Here is a 12,472-nt window from a genome sequence, read left to right as displayed (position 1 = left end):
TAGGATTTTTCACACCACAAGTAAACAGCAGCTTTCCCTTGAATCCAAACTCTTTCCTCAACACTCTATGTTCTTCTATGTGATCGCTCCTCCAACACCCACCCCCATTAGTTTGATGCAATTGAGACTTCAAAGCTATCAAGAAGAAAGCAATGTATAGTGAGCACCAGAGAGGAAAGCAACTGTATGGCACACCAGGGAGACTGGAGTAAAATAGGGTTTTTTGGAGTTATCTATTATTTTCTTTGGAGCCACTTTGGTACTGAGGTCCAAAAGCTGATATCGATACCAAAGTCAAAAATTTTAGTACCAATCCAACAGTGTCCAGTACACTAGATCCATGAGATATCAGCACAGCCACAGCATCCTACATATAAGCTTTTCGTCTATACAGTATTGTATACAGTATTGCATAGGACTGATAGTTTTCAGTGTATTTTTTATCACTCTACATTCGACGCATGTGTAGCTTCATGCTATCCTACTTCATTAATTACATGAAAACTCCAGCTATGAACACACAGTGAACAGGAACACATCCTTATCTCAACAAAAATACTGCCAAGAATCTGTGATAAAATTACTTCAAGAACCTCTTTGTTGTTATAAGCATAGCACATAAACATGTTTGGACAAGTGCTCTGCACACCTCATTATAAAATTCATGAACATGCACAGAACTTTTCAAATTTTATATAAGATAATTAACAGCACAACTTCCGGTAGAAACTGACTGAATAAGAATAACTTCAACTTGAAAAACACAAAACTAAAGCGAAGTATATAAATTTATAATATAACAAAGTTATTTTGGTGGCTTTTCCATAGTTTGCTTCAAAATAGAGTTTTTTGCTTTAACTTATATCCTATATATAAGTGTAACTTACACAATTTTATTTGGCAGAGTGCTCCTATCTTTTGTTGAGGCTTTATACTGAAATGCATTTTAAATAAATGTAAACAAAGTTGGTCATGTTTGTACTGATGTGTACTAAAGTGTATCATCCACTTGATAACTTTGCTTGGTTCATTTAACACCTTGCACAAAAAAATCAGTTACCCAGATTTTTAACCAGCCATCTTCTCAGACTTTCCAAGCGAGTTAAAAAAAATAAAAATACAGTGATCCCCCGCCTATCGCGGTAGTTACGTTCCAGACACATAAGCGATAGGTTAAAATCCGCAATATAGAAAGACCATATAAATAAAATTTTTTTAGATGGTTTAAGCCTTAAAATACCCCTCCCACATGCTTTAAACACATGTAAACTTATTAAAACACACTTTGTAAACACATATGATATGTGGATGTCGGGCTACGGATATGAGTAACATCTCTTTATTATAAAAAAAATCTTGTCAGGGAGACGAGGTTTTTGACATCCCGCAAGAGACATTTTAACGTCATGCAAGACAAGGCAGTGAGACAGAGAGACAGCTGCTGTACAGGCATTTAAATGATCGACACGCAGAGCGACAAGCAGAACAGGTATCTTGGCAGAAGCAGCACAAAGCGAGCAGCTGATCTGTCCACTTCACCTCAGTGTGTGTTCAACACCCCCTGTTCACAACATGAACGGGAGAAACGTGAAGTGGCAGGAGCTTAGCACGCCTCCAGGAGGGTTGAGCAAAGCGACCGAGACCAGATCATCTTGGAGAGACACTTTGCCAACACACAAGACATTAATTACAACCTTAGGAAGCAAAACCTGTGATATGGTGACTTGTGCACGTCACGCCCTACTTACAAACAATTTAAAACATGTTCATTGACATCTAACCTAGCAGTTGTTGGGCTGCTTTTGGCAGACAAAGTTCAGGTGCTCCCAGCTCTTAAAGCAACGGCAAGCAGAACACTGCAGCAAGCCAACAGATGATCTGAGCGCTGCTGGACAGACTTTTAAGTGATTGACGCAAAGCGTGACAAGCAGAATGCACAGCTGGCCAGCATCTCACATCTCTTTAGCGTGCGTTCAGACTCCGCCCACTTCCCCCCATTTCACAACGCAAGAAGCGTTATAAGTCCTGCGAGAAAGATTTAACCATGCCCAGGGCAGGAAAAAAAGGACAAATATTGTTTTTACAAAAGTTTTAAAGTAAAAATTAAAATAATGTATATGTAACAAATCCCATGAAAATAACAATCTCTTTAAATTGTTTATCCGGTAAACCAAATCCAGGGGTGGGCGAGCAAAGCGAGCAGGGGGCAGAGCCCCCTAGTAATAATAATATTAATAAATCCGCAATGTAGCAGGGGTGCGATAGCTGAACCACAATATAGCGGGAGATCACTGTACTTATGTCATTTCTGTTTAAAACACATACTGTATGTAGACTATACATAGAGCTTCCAGAAGTCAAATTAACTTAACAGCCAACATTTATTGATAGTACATGCCAGTTAAAAAAGTATTATTATATTATTACTATATTATTCTTAGGAATTTGCCAATAAATGCTCTGACACTGTTCAGTGGAGCTGCAATATTTTAATTTAAGCAATGCCAGAATTTCAGTGTCTGCATATTTTAGTATTTTAGCAAGAAATGGTTAAGGTAGCTAAACTCAAACTTTATTTTAAGCATTGTACCTTAGAAAACTCTGAATTAACATCATACCTAACTAAAAATACTGCAAAACTGTAAAGTAATAGACATTAAACATTTGGCAGCTTTCTGCTCTACTGAACACTGTTCAAAGTGCCTACAATCACACTTGCTAGTGTAGGCTATTCATATGAAAATGCCAGATCAACCCATTATAACAAGTATGTGCTTTTGTAAGATTGTGCCATGTGATAGGCTAGTGCCTCACCTGAGCTCCTTTCCAAAAAAGTGAACTGAACTAGCAGTTTAGAAACTGAATGGAGAGACAAATTGATTATTTTTTCAGATTCTATTATGACAGTGCTGTAATGAGCACAGCTTGCTGTTAAACTTCAACTCAGACATGTACCTAAAAGTTTAGGCTACAGAAAAGAACTAACATTGTAAAAGGATACAAAATAAAGAATTTTGATCAGGATGTTTAACAGTAGGAAACTTATACAAGAAACCATTCTGTAACCTGTATTACCACAGACTGAGGATTCCTAATCCAAAATCCGAATTTTTTTAAGCACAAACATGATGCCACAAGTAGACAATTCCACACCTGAGCTCACTTGCCCTTATGGGACTCTGATCAATGTTTCCCACAATTTTTTTGTACTGATGAGCAGTTGTGAATAACACATGATCTGGTACTAACCATTTATGACCGGCTGGGTCCGTGGTGAAGTTCCTGTTTCCACAGGTGAAAGTCGTGAAAAAAACAGCATGGCACTCTTAAACTGCTATATGGGAGGGTGAGTGAGCGGCACACTTCAAAAGTGGTTGCACAGTTGAACTTAGAAGATTTGTAGGCAACACTCTGTTATCAATCATCATTACCGCCAGAACTTTGTGTATTATTCACCTCGTTTTTTACTTCTTCTTTGTAACCCTTTAATCAAAACACACCATTACAGGTGGAGACTGAAAGCCTGCTGTTGGTACAGGTATTCTGTTGTGTATATGAAACATAAGTAAATTTCATATTCAGACTTGGGTTCCATCCCCAAAATATCTTATTATGTATATACAAATATTCTAAAATCTCAAAATATCTAAAATCCAAAATACTCCAGTCCCCTGGAATTTTGGATTAGGGATACTCAAACTGTATTAGAAACCTACAGTCACTGTAAGAAGTTTACGTGTGCTTTTGCATACATTCTTAATAAATAAGATTTTTGATTTACAGCCAGCTGTTGTAAATATTATTTATAACACAATAAAGATTATAAACATATTTTTCAAAATATGCTCCTGTCCTGTTCCAACTTATTTTTCTTTCCTGTAAAAACATAATGATTCACAAATTTGGTGGTCATGTGCATTTTGCATTTTAGGGGAACATCATACAATGATAATCTCAGAGGCAACAACTGAATAAAAACCATTGTTATCTACAAAGCCAATAAGCCCCAGCATTTCCATTGAAGTCTCACTGTCCGCACATGAAAATAAATTACACAACAAACAAACAGAAGGCGTACAAAAACAAAAACTTAAGACACTTGCTCATGTTACATACATCTCCCACTAGCATTCAGAAAACCAAGAAAAGTAAATGATGCAACGTTCAGCAAAACCTAGTAAAACAATTTTAGTCTCTCTCAATACACTGCCCCGCTATTCAGATCACTAAGAAGGCAAACACCCCAAGAGGGCTTCAAACAGAAGATCATTTCCCCAGGTTTTATTATCATACAGTATGTTTGCTACCCAATCCCATTTACTTAAAATAGAACTTAGCACACTTAAGAATGGTCCGCTTTGAATTTTGTTTCCATAGTTCATGGCAATTAACATGTAAACTTCACACAAAGGCAATCTCTTTTGGGATGAAAATTCTAAGCATACATTTGTCATTTTTTTTGTTATTACGTAATGTGAAGAGGGCAGTAGATGGCATAGTATTAGCATTGCTGCCTTGCCTGCAAGAGGTTTGCATGTTCTTCCAGTATCCACATGGGTTTCCTCCATGTGCTCTGGCCTCCTCCCACACTTCAAAGACATGCAGGTTAGCTGGACTGGAGATGATAATTTCTATCATTTGTGTATCCACCCAGTGATAAACTAGCATCCTGTCCATTGACGGTTCCTGCCTTGTGCCTGATCCTTGCTGGAGATAGGCTCCAGCGTCTCCGCATCCAAATGGGTTTGGAAGCTGGATGTATGTATACATAAGTTAAAGAAATCATAATAGGACAATAAGAAATATGAGATACCCTTGTTCAGTAGCATTTTTATGATCCAGAACTGCAAAATAAAATGAATGTCAAAAACTTTAAGAAAAAAAGAAAAAGACCTGCATAAAAGAGCTAAGAAGTGTGTGTCAATTTAAGTGTATCACAACATACAGTATAAAGTGTAAACTCTAAACCAAATTATAATTTCAGCTTACTCTGTAGTTTTTACTATGCAAGCTTGAATTCCATTTCTTTGCTAAGCAACTAGCGTCACAGGTAAACGCTCCCACATAACACCAATCAGTGAAACTTGAAGTCTGAATGAAAACAGATGCTAATATATGTACTACCACTGTGATGTCTAGTGCAGTACGAAGTCACCATGGACAATTATTAGATGCAATGGAAAACTGGGATTTGGGCCTATATTGAATTACTTCTCAGTAATCTCACAAAAGAAATGGTTGTACATAGAATATAGTAATATTATCTTAAACTTCTTAGATTCACAGTTAAAAAAATAAATTCATCAAATTAATACTTCAAATGATCAACATAAATCAAAAAGTCTTACCTATGCAAACATCAATTTTGCCTTTGATTGCTGCCTCGTGGAGAGGTGTGTAATTCCAGTTGTCTCTGGCATTGGGATCTGCTCCTTGGCACAAAAGAAGGCTTACTACCTCAGCATGACCAAAGGAGCAGGCATTATGCAGAGGGATGAGTCCTCCATCATCTCTGGCATGAACATTAGCACCTGTCTGCAAAAGGTGTTCCACAACATCCTTCCGACCAAATCCTAAAATGAAGACAAAATACATTAAATTAATTTAAAAGCTAAAGACAAGCTAATATAAATCCATTTTCAAATTTTTTAAAAATGCCTTATATCCATTTCCACAAACTGGACTGACCGTAAATGCAGTAATAATTTGTAACTGGAGACTACATCTCATTCACTTCCTAACCATTCAAATATGAATCACATATGCTTTTTTTCCCTTTAGTTTTTAGTTCTAAAAGTAAAAGTTTGGAATGAACATAAGAGACTATTTGTTTCATCATTACTGTAGAAAAACCAATGATGCAGATACGCTGGTTACAAAGTGGATGGATGGTTAGACAGACAACTGCAGCCAAGTATATTACAGTCAGATCATAAAGCAAAGCCTCTATTTCTTTATCAGGGATACATACTATGGTGATATTTAAAAAAAACAATTCTGCTACCATTCCCTAAGTTAAAACTGATTAATTACCATCAATGTGTTCATCACTGTGCTCTCAACCACAAACAATTTCTGTATTTTCATTTGTGAAATAATTCTTTAATAGGATAAAAGTGGCAATAACAGCAGCAGCTTTTTTTTTTTTTTGCTATGAAATAGCAGTGGGATTTTCCCGATTTATCAAGTTAAAAAATTCAGGATTTTAAAAAAGTGCAATGTCTGAAATTATGTGTTGAAATTCAAGCACAGGACACATTTATTGCAATAAGACTCAGAGTTTAAAAAAAACAAAGACAAGCTACAGCAATTGTGGAAAGTTACAGCATTAAATGTAATCAAGCATCTCTACAAGATAATATACAATAAAATTTCCTTACATGATTTGGACAAGCAGGTTAGATAACAGGAAAATTGTTGTTTATGAATTAATTCTGTATACTGTATTAAAAATCTAGATAGCATTAACTACTATTTGAAGCACACTTCTGCTGGAGATAACATTTTCTTTCTTTTACATTTATAAAATCCATCTCTTTCTGCACATGTATGGAGTACACCATTTCAAATTAATACTCGTAAAAGTGTGCATATCAAGTGTAGCTGATAAATGGTCACAACCTACACTGCAAACTGTCCTTGTCAGAGACATTCTACCATATTCTTGGTTTAAAAGTTTACTTCAGAACACTAAGGAATGTCTTTGTTTTCAGGCATGCATACTTTTCCACTAAACTTTACCTGTGGTTGGTGTAGAATGTTTGTTGGCCTGTTAAAGTACTATACCAGTCAGTGTGAAGATAACAAGACTCAAGTTTTATTTTCTCAATTTGCATTTCTCATAATGATGTGCACGACTCCCAATGGAGTCCTAATTATTTCTCAGGAAGATATTAGAATATTTTTCTCCAGTAAACCTGAGGTTATTCAGGCTGTGGTTGAATCCAGTCAGGAGACTAGAAATATTAATGGTCCTACTGAGCAGTTTAAATTGCAGTTTGGCATTGTTAGTAATATTTTCCATGCCCAATATTTCTGCCAAGAAAGTTACTGTTGCCAAGGTAAATCCTTTATATTCAGCAATTTAGTAATTGTTATAGATTTTTTATACAAATTTCATAAAAAAAAGAAAAAAAATGCATGCGTTTCCCATTGTTATGACCGTTTAAGAGGGGTGTCAGAGGAGCGATCGCATCTCCTTGGGGTCCGTTCGTTTAACACTCATACTGCCTGAGCTACAATGACTAGACAAAGACTTTCTGAAGCTTACAAAGACATGGATAAGTAATGACAGCTAAAAAATAATGAATCAACATTCACAGTGCATCCGGAAATTATTCACAGTGCATCACTTTTTCCACATTTTGTTATGTTACAGCCTTATTCCAAAATGGATTAAATTAATTTTTTCCTCAGAATTCTATACACAACACCCCATAATGACAACGTGAAAAACGTTTACTTGAGGTTTTTGCAAATTTATTACAAATAAAAAACTGAGAAATCACATGTACTGTACATAAGTATTCACAGCCTTTGCTCAATACTTTGTCGATGCACCTTTGGCAGCAATTACAGCCTCAAGTCTTTTTGAATATGATGCCACAAGCTTGGCACAGCTATTCTTGGCCAGTTTCGCCCATTCCTCTTTGCAGCACCTCTCAAGCTCCATCAAGTTGTATGGGAAGCGTCGGTGCACAGCCATTTTAAGATCTCTCCAGAGATGTTCAATCGGATTCAATTCTGGACTCTGGCTGGGCCACTCAAGGACATTCACAGAGTTGTCCTGAAGCCACTCCTTTGATATCTTGGCTGTGTGCTTAGGGTCATTGTCCTGCTGAAAGATGAACCTTCGCCCCAGTCTAAGGTCAAGAGCGCTCTGGAGCAGGTTTTCATCCTGGATGTCTCTGTACATTGCTGCAGTCATCTTTCCCTTTATCCTGACTAGTCTCCCAGCTCCTGCCGCTGAAAAACATCCCCACAACATGATGCTCCCACCACCACGCTTCACTGTAGGGATGGTATTGGCCTGGTGATGAGCAGGGCCTGGTTTCCTCCAAACGTGACGCCTGGCATTCACACCAAAGAGTTCAATCTTTGTCTCATCAGAGCAGAGAATTTTGTTTCTCATGGTCTGAGAGTCCTTCAGGTGCCTTTTGGCAAACTCCAGGCGGGCTGCCATGTGCCTTTTACTAAGGAGTGGCTTCCGTCTGGCCACGCTACCATACAGGCCTGATTGGTGGATTGCTGCAGAGATGGTTGTCCTTAAGGAAGGTTCTCCTCTCTCCACAGAGGATCTCTGGAGCTGTGACAGAGTGGCTATCAGATTCTTGTTTACCTCCCTGACTAAGGCCCTTCTCCCCTGATTGCTCGGTTTAGATGGCTGGCCAGCTCTAGGAAGAGTCCTGGTGGTTTCGATCTTGGGACCTTCAAAGCAGCAGAAATTTTATTGTAACATTCCCCAGATTTGTGCCTCGAGACAAACCTGTCTCAGAGGTCTACAGACAATTCCTTTGACTTCATGCTTGGTTTGTACTCTGACATGAACGGTCAACTGTGGGACCTTATATAGACAGGTGTGTGCCTTTCCAAATCATGTCCAATCAACTGAATTTACCACAGGTGGACTCCAATTAAGCTGCAGAAACATCTCAAGGATGATCAGGGGAAACAGGATGCACCTGAGCTCAATTTTGAGCTTCATGGCAAAGGCTGTAAATACTTATGAACATGTGCTTTTTCAATTGTTTAATTTTTTAAAAATTTACAAAAATCTCAAGTAAACTTTTTTCACGTTGTCATTATGGGGTGTTGTGTGTAGAATTCTGAGGGAAAAATGAATGTAATCCATTTTGGAATAAGGCTGTAGCATAACAAAACATGGAAAAAGTGATGCGCTGTAAATACTTTCTGGATGCACTGTACATCGTGTAAGTCTACTAGAAAACTAGAAATTTAAAGTAAACTCTTTAAGGTGAGGCTAGAATAAATCTTTTGTCCTATAATTGCAATATATATGAATACAATCATGTACAGTATAGAATATAACGGGTCGGCAACCTGTGGCACGCGGAATGATTTTTAATGGTATTGTGATTGAATTGAAATATAGTAAAAAAATTATATTTGAAATACAGCGTTTGCACCGTCACCTATGTTTTGCATACGTGACTCACATGTAAGCTGAAACCATTTGTTCAGTGCAGGCCGTGGTACGTTAAAACAAATCTCTTATTATATTTTAATAACCTCTCTGGCAGTGTCTTAAATTGGTTTGAATCCTACCTGGCAGGGAGAAAATTCTTTGTTAGTTGTGGGAATTACAACTCAAACACACGATACCCTATATGGGGTTCCACAAGGCTCTATCCTGGGTCCGCTGCTCTTCTCAATCTACATGCTTCCATTAGGTCAGATTATCTCGGGAAATGACGTGAGTTACCACAGCTATGCTGATGACACACAGCTGTATTTATCAATAGCACCTGATGACCCTGATTCTCTTGATTCACTAACACAATGTCTTACTTGTATTTCTGAAGATAGGATAGATAGTATAGATAGATAGTAAACTGGATACATTAGGATTAAAAGTCAAGACGGAGGTAAAAAGCTTAGGGGTAACTGTTGACTATAATCTGAATTTTAAATCGCATATTAATCATATCACTAGGACAGCATTTTTTCACTTAAGAAACATAGCTAAAGTTACACCTCTTATATCACTGAAAGATGCTGAGAAATTAGTTCACGCGTTTCTTTTCAGTCGACTAGATTACTGTAACGCAATCCTCTCAGGAATACCCAAAAAAAGACATAAATTGTTTGCAACTAGTGCAGAATGCAGCTGCTAGAATCCTAACCAGCAAAAGAAAATCCGAGCACATTTCTCCAGTTTTGATGTCACTACACTGGTTACCTGTGTCTTTCAGGATTGACTTTAAAATTCTGTTTATGGTTTATAAAGACTTAAATAATCTTACCCCATCTTATATATCGGAATGTCTGACATCTTATATTCCAAATTGTAACTTCAGATCCTCAAATGAGTGTCTCCTTAGAATTCCAAGAGCAAAACTTAAAAGAAGTGGTGAAGCGGCCTTCTGCTGTTATGCACCTAAAATCTGGAATAGCCTGCCAAAAGGAATTTGCCAGGCTAATACAGTGGAGCACTTCTAAAAACTGCTGAAAACACATTATTTTAACATGGCCTTCTCACAACTTCACTGTAATTTTATCCTGATACTCTATATATCCAATTCATTATAATAACTATTCATGGTGGCTCTAAAATCTGTAGTAACCCCTACTCTCTCTTCTGTTCCTTTTTCCGGTGTCCTATTGGTGGTGCTACTCAAAGCACCGTGATGTTCCAACAATGATGGATTAAAAGCCAGAAGTCTGCATGACCATCATCATCAAGTCAGTCCGTGAGAACCCTAAATACAAAGAAGAATATTTCATTTATGTTAGGTAGAATGCCCAGAGGGGACTGAGCTGTCTCGTGGCCTGGAACCCCTGCAAATTTTATTTTTTTCTCCAGCCATCTAGAGTTTTTTTTTTTTGTTTTTTCTGTCCTACCTGGCTATCAGACCTTACTCTTTTTTTATCTGTTGTCTGTTTTAATTGAATCTGCGCCTCCGGATTACAGTTTTACTCGTGCAGACCGCCAGGGGAAAAAGGGGGGCGGTTTGGCTAACATTTACTTGAGCCGATTAAAATGTAAAGATGTCAGTTTTGGTAAGTTCAAGTCTTTTGAGTATCTCGCCGTTGTTGTTCATGGAGATTCTCAAGTTCTAGTATTATCCGTGTATAGACCTCCTAAATATAACGCGTCTTTTTTTGAGGAATTCTCTGACTTAATGTCAATTTTAATTACTAACTATGACACACTCCTAATAGTTGGCGACTTTAATTTTCATATAGATAATCAGTGTGATCTAAAAGTAAAAGAATTTATGAACCTCCTGGATTCTTTTGATTTGAGACAACTCATAAATCAGCCTACACATAAAGCAGGTCATACATTAGACTTAGTGATTACTAAAGGACTGAAAGTTGATATAAAACAGATCATTGATATTGGTCTATCAGACCATTTTCTTCTACTTTTTAATATAGAAATAATGATAAAAAACACATATTGTTAAAAAACGCTTCTTTGACTCGGCAGCAGCTTTAAAACTTACAAACATTCTAAGCAATCAGTCCGTTTATAGTGCCAGCTATAATAGTGAGGATAATGTAAATAGTAAGGTGGAAAGATTTAATACTAAAGTGAGAGCTGCTGTTGACATAGTTGCACCTGAAAAGACAGTGAAAAAATCTTCTAGCATTGTTATACCATGGAAGACCCAAAGAGTGTCTGATTTAAAGAGAACATGCCGTAGAGCTGAGCGTAAATGGAGGAAGACTAAACTTACTATCCACTATGAAATATTAAAAGTCAAAATAACAGAATACAATAACACTGTCCGTCTTGAGAGACGCTGTTATTTCTCAAGATTATAAATAACAATGCTAGTAATCCCAGAGTCTTATTTTCTACAATTGATCGCCTACTAAACCCAGGTAACTCAAAGGAATGCCTCCAAAGTTCTTCCAGTAAAACCTGTGAGGCTATCGCTGTATTTTCAATCAAAACATTAATGATATTAGAAATAACATAGTATATCTCCCCAACACTAAGGATCCTAAACCCCAGCATCCTGTTATAAACAAATTAAACTCTTTCACTAGGATAGATTTACCTGATTTACAAAAATAATCTCTCAATTAAAATCCTCCACCTGCATCCTTGACCCAATACCAACAAGGTTTTTCAAAGAAGTATCAGGCGTGCTAATTGATAATGTTCTGGACATAGTAAATTCGTCATTAGATACGGGGGTCTTCCCAGACTGTCTTAAGACTGCTGTAGTTAAACCCCTACTTAAGAAACATAATCTTGACCCTCGCTCTTGAAAATTTTAGACCCATCTCTAACCTGCCTTTCTTAAGTAAAGTTCTGGAGAAGGCAGTCATTATGCAGTTAAATGACCACCTCAATAAACATGCTATTCTTGATAAATTTCAGTCAGGTTTTAGAACAAATCACAGCACAGAAACTGCACTCGTTAAAGTAGTAAATGATTTGCGAGTGAATGCAGACAGAGGCCATTTATCTGTTCTCATCCTCTTAGATCTGAGTGCTGCATTTGACACCATTGATCATAATATTCTTAGAAATCGCCTTAGTCAATGGGTGGGCCTCCCTGGCAGTCTTAAATTGGTTTGAATCCTACCTGACAGGGAGAAAATTTTTTGTTAGTTGTGGGAATTACAACTTGAAGACACATGATATCCAATATGGTGTTCCACAAGGCTCTATCCTGGGTCCGCTGTTATTCTCAATCTACATGCTTCCGTTAGGTCAGATTATCTCAGGGCACAACGTGAGCTACCACAGCTATGCTGATGACACACAGCTGTA

General features: G+C 37.4%; 1 protein-coding gene across 2 annotated transcripts in view; it reads right to left on the bottom strand.

Moving 5' to 3' along the window:
* The window catches only part of tnksa (tankyrase, TRF1-interacting ankyrin-related ADP-ribose polymerase a), a 171,755-nt gene that overhangs the window by 141,627 nt on the left and 17,656 nt on the right, over positions 1-12,472 (bottom strand). For both annotated transcript variants that reach the window (XM_039750375.1, XM_039750376.1), the window contains exon 2: positions 5,349-5,573. In XM_039750375.1, coding sequence (XP_039606309.1) covers positions 5,349-5,573 — 225 coding nt within the window. The remainder of the gene's footprint in view (positions 1-5,348; positions 5,574-12,472) is intronic.

The sequence above is a fragment of the Polypterus senegalus genome, chromosome 4, assembly GCF_016835505.1.
Source record: "Polypterus senegalus isolate Bchr_013 chromosome 4, ASM1683550v1, whole genome shotgun sequence".
NCBI classification, from domain to species: Eukaryota; Metazoa; Chordata; class Cladistia; order Polypteriformes; family Polypteridae; genus Polypterus; species Polypterus senegalus.
This window is presented reverse-complemented; position numbering and strand designations above follow the sequence as displayed.